The sequence below is a fragment of the Arachis hypogaea genome, chromosome 18, assembly GCF_003086295.3.
Source record: "Arachis hypogaea cultivar Tifrunner chromosome 18, arahy.Tifrunner.gnm2.J5K5, whole genome shotgun sequence".
Taxonomy (NCBI): domain Eukaryota; kingdom Viridiplantae; phylum Streptophyta; class Magnoliopsida; order Fabales; family Fabaceae; genus Arachis; species Arachis hypogaea.
This window is the reverse complement of record NC_092053.1, coordinates 125,012,721-125,031,363: the sequence shown is the minus strand read 5'-3', so window position 1 is coordinate 125,031,363 and position 18,643 is coordinate 125,012,721. Positions and strand designations below refer to the sequence as shown.

The 18,643-nt window shown below is 32.6% G+C and overlaps 1 protein-coding gene across 1 annotated transcript; it reads left to right on the top strand.

The window, feature by feature from the left end:
• The first annotated feature begins 11,847 nt into the window (after positions 1–11,847).
• On the top strand, positions 11,848–18,352 carry LOC112771248 (E3 ubiquitin-protein ligase BIG BROTHER). The gene is made up of 8 exons (XM_025815930.3): positions 11,848–12,325; positions 12,824–13,023; positions 14,053–14,281; positions 14,664–14,698; positions 16,180–16,224; positions 17,079–17,206; positions 17,734–17,842; positions 17,926–18,352. Exons 2-8 carry the CDS (start codon positions 12,880–12,882, stop codon positions 17,974–17,976), a joined length of 741 nt encoding a protein of 246 aa, XP_025671715.1. The 5' UTR covers positions 11,848–12,325; positions 12,824–12,879; the 3' UTR covers positions 17,977–18,352.
• Positions 18,353–18,643: the final 291 nt, after the last annotated feature.

Below are 18,643 nucleotides of genomic sequence, written 5' to 3'. Positions count from 1 at the left end.
TAGGCTTTAATTTTGATGGGAAAGACAAAAGTCGGAGCTTGAAAAAATAACCCAAGAATATTCTATTTGTGTGGCTGTTAATAATTTTTTTATTTAATTAATCTGTTGATTTTATAATTTTATTAAATTTATAATTAAATTTTTATTTTTTAATTAAATTTTTATATTATTTTTAATTTTATAATTAAGTTCTTATCAATGTAAAAATTATTAAAATTAATAGAATATATTTTTATAAATTAAAAGTACTTATAATTAAAAATTTAATTAGATATTTAGATTTAGGTAAAATTTTTACTTTTTAGAAGTATTTTATAAAAGTTAATTTTTAAAAGATGACTTTTTAAAAGTTGTTCATTTATGTTCGATAAATCAAATTAAAAATAGCTCTCAATAAATACAAGAAATAACAATTGCATTTAGTAAAATAGTTTTTAAAATTTAAAAATACTATAATAGACATAAATATAAATATTAAATTTGAAAATTAGTTAATATATGAGATTATATTAGATTTTTAAATTTTGAAAAGTACAAGCCAACTTTAAAAAGTTCTATCTTAGGTGCTTTCAAAAGTAACTCGATCTTTTAAAAACTACAAGTACAAGCACATGGTATTTTTTATTTACCAAACACAAAATGAGGAGTTTAAGCTTTTAAAAAGCACAAATATCTCTTCAAAAAATTTTACCAAACCAAGCCTTAATCATATATTTTTGAGAAGAATATTTTATTAATTTTAACGCTTTTGATACAAAAAAAAATCAAAAAATTAAAATTAGTATAAGAACTCAATTAAAAAAATATAAAAACTTAATTATAAATTTATAAAATTATAAAGACTAACAAAATAATTAAAATCATAATTTTTCACGTAACTATTATAATTTGAGTTAGTAGCCTACAAGAAGACCAATTTAAAATGAATTCTTAAATACCCCATGCCATTTTTTTTGTCATGAATACTTCATGCCATTTAGATCACTCCATAAGTGCAGCGGAGGCTTGGCATAGATGGAGGATTTGTATGCCTTTCATCAAGTTGCACTTAGGATCGATTCCCCGCAATAGTTGGGTATAGTGTGTGAGTGTGTATGTGTAAAAAAAAAATTACTCTTATAAGTGTTCCTTCTTCTTTATTCTTTCTTTCTTTGTTATAGGGACCTGATAACCACAATAATATTAATGCGCACTTCTATTTCTTCACTTACATCCTCATCTTTCAATTGCAGGGACCTGATTAGGATACCGAATTATATTTTTAGCAATATTTGATGAAGATCAAATATGAAAATTTGATGTTATAATTTTCTTAAGAACCACAATAATATTAATGCGCACTTCTATTTCTTCACTTACATCCTCATCTTTCAATTGCACCACCCGATCCTTTTCATCCTCCAAAGCTATCTTGTCTCATTTTCTATCTGCCACGCTCACAATGTGATCACACACAATTAGGATTTCTCTCACAAAATCCTAGCAGAGCACCTAACTAAACCATAGCATCTGGGCAATTTTCTCAACATCAATTTTGCTAAGCAGGCCCTATAACAAAAGAGTAAGTCACGTCACTCACCATGTTACTGTTCTAGTGATGGAAAATGGACATGAGACTAATGTAGTGCACTTTTATGAATTTAGGAGACTAAATTAGAGCAATTAAAATTTTGAGGACTAAATCAGTGAAACTCATGAATATCAGGGACCAAAGTGGAGTTAAAATCTACATATACATGTATCTCAGATACACCACACCTGAAATATGACATATTTGTAAAATTGAGTATAACATTCGACACTGCAAGAAATTCGTTGAATACTATTGGATTTACCGATGGAATAACGAGAAAAATTCGCTAATAAATATATTATTGTCGGATTTTATGTTGGATATAATCCGACAATAAACTCCTTGCCGATAACTATATACCAATGGATTTACTCATTTGACGGTAATTTGTGGTGGAATTAACAGCGGATGTAACTATAAATGTGATGAAAAATCTCTTGATGGTTATCGTTAGATAACGTCCGACAGTAAATTTGGCACCACTCGTTATGATTTCGCACCAGGTTACCATATAAAATCCGAAGGAAGCTTTATTCTTTATTTTTTTAATATTTAATTAAATAAATGTTATCATCGAATTTAGCCGATGTTAATCCTGGTAGCTTTAATTTTTTTTCTAAACGTGATAAAACCCGATAGTCAACAACTAATAGTCAAATCCCAATTAGTAAAAATTAAGTAGTAATTCATCTGAAAATAGTGATCTATATGTAATGTGAATTAAGTGTACAGAATCAAAATGCGAAGAAATAAAATTCTCTTAAACAAATCAAAACAAAACCCTAACGACTATAAGTCTTGATAATCATCGTCATCATCATCGTCATTCCCCTGGTCTTGTTGAGGCGGCGGTCTAGGTGGTGGTGTCGGTGCCTATCCTGACTCCTGTGTAGAGGAAGAGGAGTCCCCTCCAAGGCTCCACCAGCGGCGCTGCCACTAGCAGCACATCTGCTCGTAGTACATCACCATCTGTCATCGCATCTACTGAATCTACTCCAACTCCCGCCTGAGCTCCACCTTCAAGGACTCTGTCTCTGCATCACGAGCATCCCTCTCTTCCGTGCATGTGAGAATCTCGTTATATCTCTCCTCAAACAGATGCAGATGCTGAGCTTGGTCTTGAAGGCTCTTTGGGTGAGGTTGTGAACCAACTCCCACAAATCGACGACCTCGGGATCGGCAGGGCTAGTGCATGAGGTGGATGAAGCTCTCAAGGTCGAGGTGCAAAGGTTGCCGGCAAAAAATGTCTTCAACCCGTAGACACGATTCTTGTACAGCTCAAATGCGATCTCGCGCCACACCGCATCAGGATTGACAACGAAAGCTACAGAGGTGTTGCCGTCCTCCCCACTCCATTAAGATTGTTGGGTCAAGACCTCCAACCTCTGTGTGTAGGATTCCTACATATCACGATATATGCAAAAGTGATTAGGACGACAATTAATTGAAAATGAATATGTGTTATGATTTAAACCATGATGTTGGGATCCATGAAAGGATTCCAGCGTTATGGTATCTGTCACTGAAGGTGGCGTTGTCAAAATAGTGGGCTGCTGAATGAGTGGAGGAGTCCTGGTGAAGCAACATGACGACCTCCCGTAGGCGGTGGTGGCGCAGCAGGACCTACGTAATTAGGGTTAGGGACCGTGATGAACGGCTGTGTACTGGTGCCTATGACGTCCTAAGGGTAACCGAGGTAGAGGGCGATGAGTGAGAAGTCACAAAGGTGCCAATAGTCACCCTTCCTCTACCCTGACCACAAGGCCAGCTCAGGACACCTTTACATGTCGTCATGTCTACCTGAAACAATGTAATTATATCAATATATAATTAAACAATCACGTCACAATTCAAATCATATACTTTCTATAATTATATATTGGCACCTTTTCTTTTTAAAATCATACTTTGACCTATTTACTTTCAATAATGATATTTGAGGTCCATATAATGCCAAAAATCACATTCCTTACTCATTTACTCTTGAATTTGCAATCAGATTTACATACCCTTCAAAGACAACTCAATTTAATCTCATACTATGTTCTTAGATAACTAAACATATCATTCTCTTCTAAATTTTCTCAAATTGACCCAAATAATGCTTAGGTATATCTTAAGAATCAAACCACACTTTACACCATATGAAATCCATTCTTTTCAAATCAATAAAGATATTTCGAACCTAAATCATACATTTAAACTTTATTCTAAGTATGAGTATAAACTAATTGTCAAATTAGTGCCCTTTTAATTAAGTACATAAACTCTTTAAATTACTTTATCTTCAATAGGTCAGCAACCTATATTTTAAGTCCTAAGGATCATAATACCTCAAGCAAGTCACCCTCATCATTGATATTACATCATTAAGATTCTTAATAAGAGAACACTTAAATTTAGTAACACGTTTACTAATTAATTTCACCTACATTTTTTAAAATTTTTTGACAAAACCTCTCCTAAAATATAGGTATATCCACCTTTACGGTTCCCATAAATCCAATGAACCTCTTATTCCACAAGTCTTCAATCAAAACTCAATTAATTTTACCAAATCTTATAAACATAATATCAAATTAGAAAATACAATAATATATCCAAAGCTCAAATCTCCCTTATCAAATTAAAGAACCAAAGTCCCTTGGAGATTCAGATTTTACAAGTAGCCTTTCCTAATTCCCCAAATTCAAATAAAAAATATATATCATGATTTATTAACATCGGAAGATGCCATTTTTTCAAACTTTTGAAATATTAATAATTATAATCAAACTAAATTTATCAGAATAAAACTCAATATAATGCTCAACTACCACATTTTCTTTAACAAATTTAGTGTCAAAGTCTATGTAAATCTCGAAGTTAAAGCCAAATCCTTAACAAAATCTTAGGGTTTAACTACACTAAACTAATCAGTGAGTTATTTGGAGACAGTGGCAGCGTAAAGAACTTTTCTAACATGGTGGTGGCAGCACGGGCAATGCAGTCACCAACATGTAGGTCTGCATTCAGGGTTTTTTTTATATAAATGCAAATGGAAAATAGAAAAAAATAGGAAGAGGGAGGAGGACAACCTACCTGGAGGGAGGAAGGAGGCAGCTCCAACGAGTAGCTACGGCAACGACAAAAGTGGTAGTGAAAAAAGCAGAAGCGACATAGCAAACCACGTGACGCAAGGAGTTCCAACCCAGTCTGGAGGCTGTTAGTGGTGGTCGGTGCTTGCAGAGGAGCTACCAAAGGTGGTTTGGGGAGAGAGAGAGAGAGAGAGAGAGAAGAGGAGGTTAGAGAGACAGAGTGTGTTTCAAAAATGAGGGGGAGTGCGTGGATTTTGTATTTAGGGCAAGATTATGAATAAATCCAATGGTAATGCATTGTAAGTCACCAAAACGCTACATTCTACTAATTGGAAATCTGCCGGTAAATCTAACGCTAATTTTTAGGCCTATTTTTTTTGTTTTCCCTCCAACTATTATTGGTGAATTTACTGTCGAAAATATAAATCTTCCAGTAATAATTTGAATTGACAAATTTATTGCCAAGTCCACCGGTAAATTCGATGCTAATGTGCGACGCTAAATCCAACGAGAAATCCAACGTTATTTGGGAAGTTATCCCACATTGAGGTAGTGGTTGAGTTGTGGATAGTATTTGAAGTAGTGGTTGCCAAGATGTTGCTCGCCCATGCAAGTTGGGTTGAACATGGGTCATGGAGTTATTCAGCAATTATTGGGCTTTCTTAAGATGACCCAATCTTTGGGGCCCATGGTTCTAAGTTATCTTTGGCTAAGATATGAACAATTCTCCTATTGGAAGTCAGACTCAAAGAGGTCCTACTTCAAGCAAGTCGGAGGATCGATCTTCATGGTTGTTTTCTCTTTATACATGGAGATCGATTTGTAAATCTATACTCTTTCTTGAGGAACTCAACTCTTAACGTCCTTGTAAAGTGGTCAGGATTTCGACATGATGGTGAACAAATTAAATTCTCGACATATTTTAATAAAGGTACCGCTTCAATTGTTTGTGCATCTTTTTAGTTACCTTGGTAATTGTGCACAACATTTAAATCAAGACAAAATTACTATTTTGCCCTTATTAGGATTGTGTATATATATGGTTCCTCCCTCGTTTTCTTCTTTCTTTTCTTTCGTATCAATTGTCGCTTATTTTCCTATTTCTTTTCATTCTAAGTTACTTTAACGATTTGTTTATCACCTATATAACTTAGTTAAGAATATAATTTTGATACACTGATAGTGTATATCATCCTATAATTACATTTGTTCTTTTAGGCAACTATTAATACGTTAATGTGAAAAGTAATTATTTTTGTTATGTGACATTATATAATTAAATATATATATGTAAAACTACTTTATGTTGATAGGGTATTAAATTCAATAGTTTTTTTTTTTGTTTTCTACAGTATCTCCCAGCCCGACAGGCCTAGAACTAATTTGCCACGGTACTGAGCTCCATTTAAGGGTTTGCCACTGGCCAATGGATTGTTGCATGTGACAGGCGAAATTCAAACCCCCGACACTTGCTTAAGCGGACTAATGAACTAACTACTAGATCAACCCAACTTAGTTTAAATTCAACAATAATGCTCTGCATCCAAGTAAGTTTTCTAACCAAGTCCAACCATGTTATTTTGTCTCATGCGCCGCGCCACCTTTTCTTTCATGCTTTCATAACAGACTTTTAACGTAAATCTATTAAACGTAAAGCTTCCTTCTTCTCTGATTTCTCTTTAGATTTTTGTTTTCTTTTTCGTTTTCATTGTGTTTCACCTTTGATTTCTTCTCTTTCTCTTTAGATTTTGATCTGCATTTGAATAACGTATTATTCTTCTGAATCGAATAGCGTATTATCAAAACAATGAATGATTCAAGTTCAAATCAATTGAATGAGTGAGATTTAGAATATTCTTCTGAATCGAATCAAGTGGACGAGGTTTGGATCGGTCTTCATTTTATCTCGTTTCATTCTTCAATAATTTTGAATTGAATAGAATGGAATACAATTGAATAAAGTGATCATGAATCTTTTTATTTTTGATTGCTAAAGCCAGTATTCAATTTTTGGTTCATTTGGTATTATACAATAGTTTTGTTTTGATAATATTTTCGGTTCATTCTAGAATGCAAGAGTTTCTGAATTTAAATTTATATAATGGATACTTTTTGGTTCATTTGTTATTACACAATGGTCTTGTTATGATAGTATTTTGGTTCATTCTTCAATAATTTTGAATTGAATGGAATGGAATGCAATTGAATAAAATGATAATGAATAATTTTGTCCTTCTTTGCTAAAATCAGTGTTGTTTATAATTTGAATTTGGATAGAATGTAGGAATTTCTGAATTTATAGAATGCATATGTTTTGGTTCATTGGTTATTACATAATAGTCTTGTTATGACAATATTTTAGTTCATTTTACAGTCCAGGTGTGTTGTTCATGAATAATTTGTCCCAAAAATTTGGATGATTTTCAAGACACTCGAAGAAGCTGAAAAGTTCTATAAAAATTATCCCAAACTTGTTGGTTTTTCTACGAAAATAAGAAACACCACTTGGAAGGGAGATGAAATTAAAAATCAACTAATTACATGTAGTAGAGAGGGAAAATAGAAATTCAAGATATCTCCAACTCTGAAGACAAACCTCTCAACTGGAATAAACTGTTAAGCCAAGATTTATGTACATATATTGAAGGATGTTGGTCTTTGGATCATTTCTAAAGTTGTTCTGAATCATTCACACTCTTGCTGTGCAGATCGAGCAGAGATGCTTAAACAATATAGGGAGCTAAGCATGTTTGTGCGTCGTACCATTGAAAATAACAAGGAAGCCAGAATTAGACTGAGTAAAACATACCAGTCATTTGTAGCAGCAGTGGGTGGTCATCGTGAACTAAGTTTTATTGAAAAAGATGTGAGAAATTACATTACAAGGGAAGTACGGCATGTTTCCAAACAAGATGATGCCAATGAATTTGGGAAGTACTTATTAAGAATGAAAGAGAAGAATTAAATTTTTTTTTTTTGAGATTAACCTTAAAGTTGATCACTCTATTAAAAATGCATTTTAGGCTGATGTAAGAAGCAGGACAACATATGAGCATTTTGGAGATGTTGTTTCATTTGATACGACTTACAACACAAACAGGTATTCGGTTTATTGTGATATAATATTCGGTTCATACGCATAACCAGTTTCGGTTCATAACTGTTGGTGTCCATTTGTAGGTACAATCTGGATTTTAGTTTTTTTGTGGGTGTGAATCACCACGGTCAGTTGACACTTCTTGGATGTGCTTTGATAAAAGAATGAGGATATTCAGTCATTCAAATAATTATTCAAAAGTTGACTTCGTTGCATGGGAGGAAAGACACCAAAAGCGATTTTTACCGATCAATGTGCATCAATGCAAAAGGCTATTGAGAGCTGTATGCCAACAACAATTCACCAGTGGTGCATTTGGCATATCATGAAGAAGATCCTAAGTAAATTAAATGGTTACAAGTGACACGAAAAAATTGAACAAAAGATGAGTCATATTTTTTGGAACTTTTTTACAAAAAATGCATTTGACAGAAAATTGGAATAATTTTCTCACAAAGTACGGTGTTTGAGGCAATAAGTGGCTTTTAGGTAACTGCGGTTTCATTCGAATTAATTGATGTTGTTATTTTTTCGGTTCGAACGGGTATAAATTTTGGTTCAGTTTCGTGTCTGCTTTTTGAATTGTGTCCCATTTTACAGAGCTATACGAAGATCGTCATTTATGGATTTCAGTTTATCTCGATCACCACTTTTGGGCCGGGGTGAGAAGCACACAAAGGGATGAGAGCATGCATGCTTTTTTTAACAAGTTTATCACACACAATAGCTCTTTGATTCAATTTGTGAAGTAATATGATAATTGCCTAGAAAGCAGAGAGCAAAGAGAGAGAGAATTTGATGCTGCAGATTTTCATACCGTGATACCAACAAAATCACCAATAGAGGCTCAATTTCAACACGTGTATACTCACGAGAAGTTTAGAGAAGTTCAAGCACAATTTAGAGAAAAGATGAATTGCATCACAAGATCAATGCATTCCACTCTATGTGTTACAGCATATGAAATTGTAGAGCAGGTTTCTAATTCAACATTCAACAAGTTTGTTGTTACATACAATGCAATATCACGCGAAGTAAAGTACCAGTGTTTGTTGTTTGAGTCAAGGGGTATATTGTGTTGTCATTCTCTGAGTGTTTTAAGCTTTGAGTGAATAGATAAAGTGACACCGGAATATATATTAAAACGTTGGAGCAAGAGCGTAAAGAGGACACACACATCAAGAGCAGTCAAGACGAGCCTTTATTGGAGCCAAGAAGCAAGAGATTTGACAATTTGGTGTTTTGCTCGTACAATATTTATGAATTTCATCAAAATCTGAGGAGTTAACTGGAATTTTGCACCGAACTTTTGATAATGTCATGGCTGAGATGCAAGAATATCAAGCGAAAAGTAAAAGTAAATGTTCGTTATCTTACGAAGACGCTACATTGAATGATGTTAACGACCTTCAAAGTCCCCCACGTGTTAGAACAAGAGGATGTCCCAGGAATTGACTGAGATCAAATATGGAAAAAAGATCGCAAATGCAACAAAGAAAAAGAAAAAGCCCGCTCTAAGTGAGGTAACATTAATTTGCTTTTGATTAGAGAAAAATGCGTTTGTGCATTTTGCTAATATATGATTTATTTCTTTTTGCAGTTGAACCTTTTAGATGATGGATCAATGATTTAGTCAAGCTCCAACCTTGATCATGCACATGATATGAATTATTTCGGAGAGGATGATAGAAGTTTCAGTATTTATTAAAATAAATTTTGCTAATATAATGTTTTTCTTTTGATGAAAATGAGGGTTATTTTCTGATTTGTGTTATGTTTTATTGAATAGTCACATTTTGGTTTTTTAAACTAGTTTCTGTAATTGTGTTGTGGTAAATAGTTTTATGTGTTTATTAGAATACATTTCGATTCATGCATGACTAAATTTCAATTCATTTGAGTTTTAATAATATAATGATAGTTAATTTCTGATTTGTTATGTTTTATTGAATAGTCGCTTTTTGGTATTTCAAATTAGCTTCTGCAATTTGTGGCAAACAGTTTAGGTATTTCTGTAATTGAATAGTCATATAATGATGTTCATTTTTCGGTTCATTTCATGTATAAATTTTGGTTCATTTGTATTTTTGCCTCTCTTGAGGTTTGATAAATACATTCAATCTATTCAGTGTGAACCTAGATTCATTCAAATTAATATGATCTCAATACAACTCAGTCATTTTCAACAAATAAATCAAAAAGAATTTAAAAAAAGTTTTCAAATATATACATTAACATTTACAACGAGTGAAAGAAGTGTTTGCCTCTTTACAATTTCTTACAAATTACTGTTAATTATAGATTGAACTTATTTACTTTCTATATTTTCGGATGAGAATTTACAAAAAGGACTTGAGAGTGTAGCGAATGGCTTTGAGATTCTTATGGCTTCAGATGCCTCAATGAGTTTGTCTCTTAATTTATTTACCTTATCTAAGAGAATGGTTGGACCATATTTCCGCCTGAAAGCATTTACTTCTTCTTACAATTCAATTGAAAGAAATTACTTAATTTGAACCCAAATGAAATAAGAAATGAACTGAAATTTATTAATTTAGAAATTACTTACCTGTTTTCAGTTGTTACATTTGTATTTTCTATTTTTTATCTTTTCGAGATCAATTGTTTCCAGCCATTTCATGACATATATTCCACAATCATAACTAAGAAAGAAATAAGAAAGTAAAATATGATTAATAGGAGAGACACAAAAAAACACAATAAAGCATAGTAATAACAGTACTATTAGATGCCCTAGTTACAGAGAAAAACAAATGTAAAAGATAAAAAGTATAATACCGCCTGAAATTAGACCCAGTGCATCTCCAATTTTGGCAGGGGTTATGTAGATTTTGCCATAACGAGTGTCCAAGAATCCATGATAGAGATAAAAGCAAAGAATTTTTCTCTCAAGAGCTTGTGCGAGCTTCAATTCTGGGATATGTCTCAATGCACTGAATCCCATTTCTTCAACGATAGCTTTCTTTTGTTCACTCAATTCGGCGAACACCCTAGCTATTGATCATGTTGAGTATCTCAAATCGTGAGTTTTTTACAAGGATTTGAAATATTATGTTATGATATATTTATAATACAAAAATAGAGTTGATTTAATCTGTATATACTTACATTGTAATTCGACTTCTCCTTTTTTGAGATGGTCATCTTTTTTATTTTTCTGTAAGAAATAAAAAAATTTGTCGATACTTAACAGTAGCATCAAATGAATCTCAATTAATTCACAAATGAACCGAATTTGGTTCATATTTGAACAAAAAACTAAACAATCCCACATAAAACAAGTTCAGCAAATTCAAACGAAACCAAATCAAATGAACGTAAATTAAACTAAGAAATAAACCTAAATTTCTTAAGGAATAACAAATTTGGTCAATACTTAACAATAGCAACAAGTGAACCTCATTTAATTCACAAATGAACCGATATTGCTTTAGATTTGAACAAAAAGTCATAAAGACTCAACCAACAAGAAAAATACATTTAATTCATTTCTGCATGTAAATGAACTCAATTAAATTAAGAGATGAACTGAGTTATTTATTAGAACTAATAAACTATCAACACAGTTTCATTCAATGCCCTAGTTACAAAGAAAAATAAGAAAAAATGGAATCAGAAAAACTTGATCTACTAAACGAACGAATTCGATCCACTAAACCTTAAATCGAACTAGTAGAAATGCGAGATTTACGAGAAATTAACTGAATATAATGACAATAGTTTTTTCAGTACCTTACGGAATCGTTGTTCTTGTTTTTGTGTATTTTTTGTTGATGAATTCAAACACACTACCAGATTTTGCAATTAGTTTACGCAGAGAATTTGAAATATTTTTGAAAGATTTTAAAAAAAATTTAAAATTTTTTTATTGCGATTTTTAATTTGAGAAACGAACGATTTTTTATATTAGAGCGCGAAGAGAAGTAATAACATTTGAGACTTCTAGTACGCATAATTATTCTTTAATAAAAGTAGATTTTTTTAGTGTCAAACTTACTTGGTTAGATAATTAGACTTAGATGCAATATCATTTGGATGTGTAGCCCAACTATAAATTCAATAGTTAATACTAACTTTTTGTGCCGTTCTTTTTCAAAGTTTAATGTCTGTTGAGCAGTGAAGCAGCAAGTGCAACGACAACAACTGCAGAAAATAAAAGATATATAAATAAAATAAAATAATAATAAAAAAAGGAAAGATAAAAAGCAAAAGGAACCCAATAATCTGTGGTCTGCTTCTTCGTCTTCTTCGTCTTTCTCTTACTCCTTTTCTTTCCTTTGGTTTTTATAGAGTCTCTCTCTCATCTCTCTTTCTTTCTTTCTGTGTCTCTCTGAATTCCTGCACAAAAGAAAATCTTAATAAAAGAAAAAATATATATAAATAAAGAGAGAGAAAGAGAAAATTCCAAAATATTGAAATTGAAACCTATTTTTGTTTTCCCTCTTTTCTCTCTCTATCTTTCATTTCTTGGAACCTAATTTCTCCTTCTTCTTCCTCCTCTTCCTGAACCTAACTCAGTAACCCTTTGCATTCTTCCAATTCCGAATGTGAAACGAGGTAAGAACACCTTTTCCTTCTCCTCCGTCTTGTTCCCGAGAAAATTTCACCACTCACACACGCCAACATTACATTTCTCCCAATTTTCTCTCCAATCTCATCACCATCTAGGCAATCTATCTACAAATGAAACTTGCTTTTTTTTAAAGGAAATTTTGTATAATTATGTTTGGTTTAACGGCAAAAATTTCCAGTTTGGTTCTTATTTGTTGCTACCTTGCACCTGTTATGTTTAATTGTTTTCTATTTATTTATTTATGTTTGTTGGAATGAAAAGAGGCTGATCAAGTAAGGGATATGAATGATGCTATTTTGATCTTTAGCTTCCAAATTAGTTTTTATGCAGTTTTTACATTGTTTAAGGGTGTGTTTAGAAGATGATATTTAGATTGAATTTAATGGTTTGAATACGGACATAGTTTATGATATGATATTATTTGTAATGTTATACTAAGGTGGTGTCTGGTTTATGTGTAATAATGTGGCTCTTTTTTGCAGTTATTGTTGTTGTTGAAGAGTGAAAGTGGTGATTTTTTTTCAAAATCTTAGCGAAAATGAATGACGGTAGACAAATGGGGTTGCATTACATGGATAATGGCTTCCCTTATGCTGTTAATGATAGCAACTTTGTGGATTTCTTCCAAGGAGTGTCGCACGTTCCAGTCAATTATGCCTTTGCTGGCTCAATGCCTGATCAGGTTTCTTGCTTGTACTTGTAATTGTCAACTTGTTCAATGTTTGTAGTTTTGGCTACAATCTTTTAGGTTCATACTGCCCTGTGTATTGAGAATGCAAAATGAGTTTGGATGCAGGAACATTTGAATTTTTACTTTGTCATTATTTATTTATTATTTATTTTTTAATTTGATTTTTACTGGATTGAGTTTTATCCCGGGATGTGGGAGTGAAAGCATTAACTTTTATCCTCTAATATATAATTTAATTTTGATGCATTGTAAGTGCAGAAGTTTCTATAGAGACATTCAATTATCTATTGTCAAATCATCATATGTGTTTGATTTCTGCAATAATTACCTCAAAAGATGTGCATAAGATGTTGTATGATCTGGGGATAGTGAAAACACTCTACAATAGTAGTTTATCAAAATTAATATCTAATGTTATTATTATTGTACTGGTATTTAAAAATTAAAATAACCCTGCTGGCACTTAACAGTTATGTAACTGAATAAGGATGTTTGAAAAGGATCTTGGTAGGTATATGTTTTTAGTTGATTGGAATAGTAAAGTCAAGTTCAAAAATAGTGTGATAATGATAGTAACTTCTCTATTATTTCAACTGTGGCGATGGATGGATAGTTCTATAGTTTCATAGAAACTCTATTCAATAGTTGACATATATGCTATTATTCCTAACAAATGCTTGTTGGTGTATTCCTAACATAGATTTGACAACATCACATGCTTAACATTGAATGGAGTGTCTATGGTAGGTAGTTGCCAACCAAGAAGTACTCCTGTGTTGAATCTTGGAAGCAATTATGTTCTACAGAAATGTCTCCCTATGATTAATTTATATTTGTTTATTTTGAAATTTGTTGTCCCATTTGTAAGTGTATCAAACTACATATGAAAAGAGTTATCTCTTTTTTTTAAAAAAAAAAAAAAAAAAAAACTTATAATTGACTGTTTGCTTTATGTTTTGTGTATGTTCAACATTACCTATCAAACATGAAATATGACTTTGTATCATATGCACTGTCCAGGAATGCGTTTACTGGTCGATGAACATGAATCAATATAAGTTTGGATTATCTGGTCCAGGAAGTACATCCTATTATGGTTCTTATGAGGTAAATGATCATTTGCCTAGAATGGAGATCAACAGGGCAGAGTGGGAATATCCTTCAGTAACAATCACTGAGGAGCCAGCTACAGCAGATTCTCCACCCATAAGAGAGGGAGTCACAAGCATGCAGACCATCCCTGAAGAATGTTAGTCGATATTCAGTTACTTTTACGGTTTTACCATAAGAATGTATCAATGTGGTTATTATAAGTGAATCTACCTTTTGAATTACTTTTTAGCTCCATGCAAACACCACATTAGTTTATTTTGTACATATTTGAACACTGATGCTTTTGGTTGTATTTTTATAGAGAAACTGGTTTTTTTTTTTTTTTTTTTGGGGGGGGGGGGGGGGCGTAAATTTCTAAATTATATAATGGATTCTATTCTTTTAGATCTTTACAAAACCTTTGACATGAAAACCTTATTTGTTTTAGTTGAATTGAAACAAGTTTAGTTTCTCATGGATCAGGAAAATATGATAAGAATGACGCTATATATCTTATTTCATTTTACTTCCGTTTGCAGGCAGTCCAAATCATCATGAGTCCGATGGCAGCCAGGTAAGAAGCTTTATTATTAACAATGCCTAAATTTTGGACCTTAACTTGTTGATTGCTGTTTTGATATTTATCATTTGTCCCTGTTTGAAATATGGGACATATTATTTCCTATATGTTGAAAAATTTGGGGTTAAAGGCGCATAGTTGAAGTCAGGAATGGGGTAATTTGCCACATATTTTAAGCTTAAGCGAATTAATTGTGAACAAGAAATAGAAAAAAAAAAATCCAAATGCAAAAATGCTTTTCACAACAAGTGGACATTCAAATGGCATAATTTTCCTCTTAAGCATGAATATTCAATCCCAACCCTAACATTGGACTTAAATTGAACAGAGGATTGCCTATAGAATAACCATGTCTTCGCTTGTTAGGGTATCTTTTTGCGCATAACTTCAATGAAGTTAGAGAATAAGAACATCTAGTGATGAACACGTGCTTTAAATATTATTCATCACTCTCATCATCCACTGAGTAGACTAATTTCTTTTAATTGCCAATTTCCCTATAACTTGAAGTTTTACTTTTATTATCCACGAAAATAAAGGGAATTTCAAGTTTGAGCTTCATTTGTTTATTTCTTTTTAGATCATTTTTTTATTTCCTTTTAGATTATTTGTTCTATGTAACCGAGCCTCCCAGTGGGACAAGACTTAGTAATAATAGTAGTTGTAGTAGTAGTAGGAGCATTCGGTATTGTATTTCTGGATAAAAATGTCGAGACCCTTTAATATACATTATCTCGTTCATGTGGACCTTTGCTTGTTCCCACCATATAACCTTCAATGTATACCAGACGTTTATATCAAGAATTGACTCTATCATTTAGCTTTATGAATGAACTGACCAGTGATTCTGACAAATGAAGTTTATAGAAACATGACTAGCTTAGCCAATGGTACATAAAAAGAAAAAAGAACTAATAATTATGGTAGTTATAGCTCCTATGATGAAACTTTCTATTATATGTAAAGCAAGGCTGTTTTGACTGGATTTTTTTTTTTTTTTTGTGGGGTGTATGTGTGCTTGCGTTGGGGGGGAGGGGTTTGATTCAAAATGTGATGCAAAAAGATGCTATTTGAATACTGCAATACTATTAAATCGTGATACAACATTTTTCTTTTATACTCGCTCTATAAAAATCAGGTTGTTTATGATAAAGGTTTAAACTTAGATCTTGGATCAGTCTTGCATTTTATTTTTTATTCCTGCTCCGGTGAGGGTGCATTCAGTGATGCTGTATTAGGCACGATAGGGTAAACTGATACACCATTCTATGCTGTTATATGTCTCTTTTGGTTCATACAAGTACATATTGTACAAACTTACCCATAACGACCCTTTTATATGTCAAAATCAAAATGCCACATCATTTAATCATGCATGAGTTTTTTTTTTTTTTGGCTTAATTTTAACAAGTAAACCTGTAATTTCTATGTTGTTTTCAACTTCTATTTCAGTTGCTTTTGTTGCATTGCTGCAGGTCATATGGCAAGATGACATTGATCCTGACAATATGACATACGAGGTGCGATGTGCTTAGTGTTTCACACAAAAATACTGATGTATGCTTGCATTCTTTATTTTTTCCCTTTTAATCCATTGATTATCATGTTTAATTGTGGTTTACTAAGTATCAGATTCTATTAACTCATGCTGAGTGCATACATAGTTTAGGGTATACGTGAGTATATTTCAGAGAATGGAGATTATTTTGTAAGCTTTGTATCAATAAAAAAGAACATTATCACTAATATAGTATAAAGAAGATAGGAGAGCAAGAGATGCTCTTTACAGAAACAAGATCAACTAAGATAATAATATTGGATTTGGATCTTCTAAATTTTGGATTTCATTTTAAAAGGTAAAGTGTGATCTCTCACCGTTTATTTCATAAGTGGGATCAAGAGAGAACATGAGAGAGAAAATATTTAAGGATGAGAGATCACATTTTACCCTCTAAAGTGAAAATCCAAAATTTAGAGGATTCAAATTCATAATATTAATAATACTTGATAAAGAAAACTATTAATGAAGTATTCCAATCCCTTAACGTTTCTGAGGGGGAAATTCCTCTTAAAAGATCATGCTTTATTGCTTTCACCAAATAGAGGTCAACAGTCTTGTCCTATTTGAATTAGTACTAAGAAAACCAGAAAGAAAGATGGTACTGCTTTCTAGATTAAAGAATGTCAGCATTATTGGTAAGAGCAACTTTGAGAAGGTTGCTGCTTTGTTTCACAATCTAAGCTGTGCATATTATATCTTGGAACTTGGTATGTTTCGTTTTTGTAAGTGGTGACCTTTGATTGGTATGTTAAATACAAGCAGAATTAAGAATCATGGGGATTATTAACCCAAATAAAAATCTATATATTGTAGGAACTACTGGATTTGGGGGAGGCAGTTGGAACTCAAAGCCGAGGTCTCTCGCAAGAACTTATTGATACACTTCCAACCTCCAAGTACAAATTTGGAAGTTTATTCAAACGAAAAAATTATGGTAAAAGGTAATTTCATGGATCTCAACCTTTTTTTTTTTGGAGTAGGTGAAAATGTGGGTAATATGGATGTGAATGAAGAATATTTAAAATTACAGATTGATTATTGCGATGAAAATGTATGATAAGAGAGAGATATCCAAACTCTGGAAATAGATTTCTTCTGTACTGTTTGGATGAGGATATTCAAATTCCTAAAGTTTGATCTGTCATCTCTAACTTTATCTTTAGCACTTCCACATATTACTGGGTTCTGTTTCTCCTTTTATTTATTTATTTGTTTTGACTAGTCAAGAATTTGAAAATTTGAAACTTCTGCTTTCTAGTTTTTAGGATCCAGCAACATACTTGTTCTTGTCCCTTTTATCTGTTATTGTGGTTTTTGGATACATTTTTATACCAATATAGCTCTGGATACATTCATAAAAGAGAATATATGGAGTATACAAAATGCTATTTCTGTGGTGGCATATACATAGTCTTCCCGCTCTTCCTGTTTTCATCATATGATATTAATCGAATTGCATCGACCCCAGGTGTGTCATTTGTCAGATGACATATAGAAGAGGTGACCAGCAAATGAAATTGCCATGCAGCCATGTCTATCATTGTGAATGCATTACCAAATGGCTTGGCATTAACAAGGTCAGTCCATGGTTTATTGTCATCTAATATGTGCACAATTAGTTGTCTCCCTAACTCCCTCTCATGTCATTATTTTCTTTCAGAAATGTCCAGTTTGCAATATTGAAGTGTTTGGTGAGGAATCAACCCATTAGCATCAACATGGGCAAAATGGAGATTTCCGCTTTTAAATCCTTACACATAGCCATAGGTAGTTGGAGTAGAAAGAACTGTGGCAGCGTGTCACACTATACATGTTTTTGTTTACTAGAAACAACCAAAAACAGTCACATATTCTAGCGGTTAATGTTAGGTTGGTTTGTCTTTTTTCTTTTTCTTAAAAAAAAAAGGTTATTTATTCTTAGTCATGTCCCTTTTTGTTCTTGTCTCGAGGATTGGGAGTGAGAAATGTGCTTCTCAGCCATTGGTTAACAGAACTGAAGAGCTGTGATATGTCTTCCAAATGTTGCTCGTAACTCTTCATATGTTAAAAATACTTGAAAAAATGAAAAAGAGAGAATGATGTTTTTATTGGATCGTTTATTAAAAGGTAGATAGAAATTAGTTGCCTAATGCCTATTTGTGTAGCCTGCATAAGCCCATCTGTTCTACCTAATTCCATCTTTATCCATTCCAACCTAACCTATTTCTGAAGAGGTTGACTTAAACTTGAAATTCTTTTGGGAAAGGACGGCATTAGTAAAGTGGGAGTTTGTACAAGCTTCGAAGAAGATGGGCATATTGGAGTTGGTGATGCGTTATTAAGGGACTCAGTTTTATTGTTCAAGTGGTGGTAGAGAATTTTGAAGGAGGACTATCCTC

Bases quoted from the DNA above. Each gene is read 5' to 3' on its own strand.
- LOC112771248 (XM_025815930.3), top strand. From the start codon at position 12,880: ATGAATGACGGTAGACAAATGGGGTTGCATTACATGGATAATGGCTTC. The intron at 14,699-16,179 runs GTAAGAAGCTTT...GCATTGCTGCAG, and splicing joins ATGAGTCCGATGGCAGCCAG to GTCATATGGCAAGATGACAT. The intron at 16,225-17,078 runs GTGCGATGTGCT...TATATATTGTAG, and splicing joins CTGACAATATGACATACGAG to GAACTACTGGATTTGGGGGA.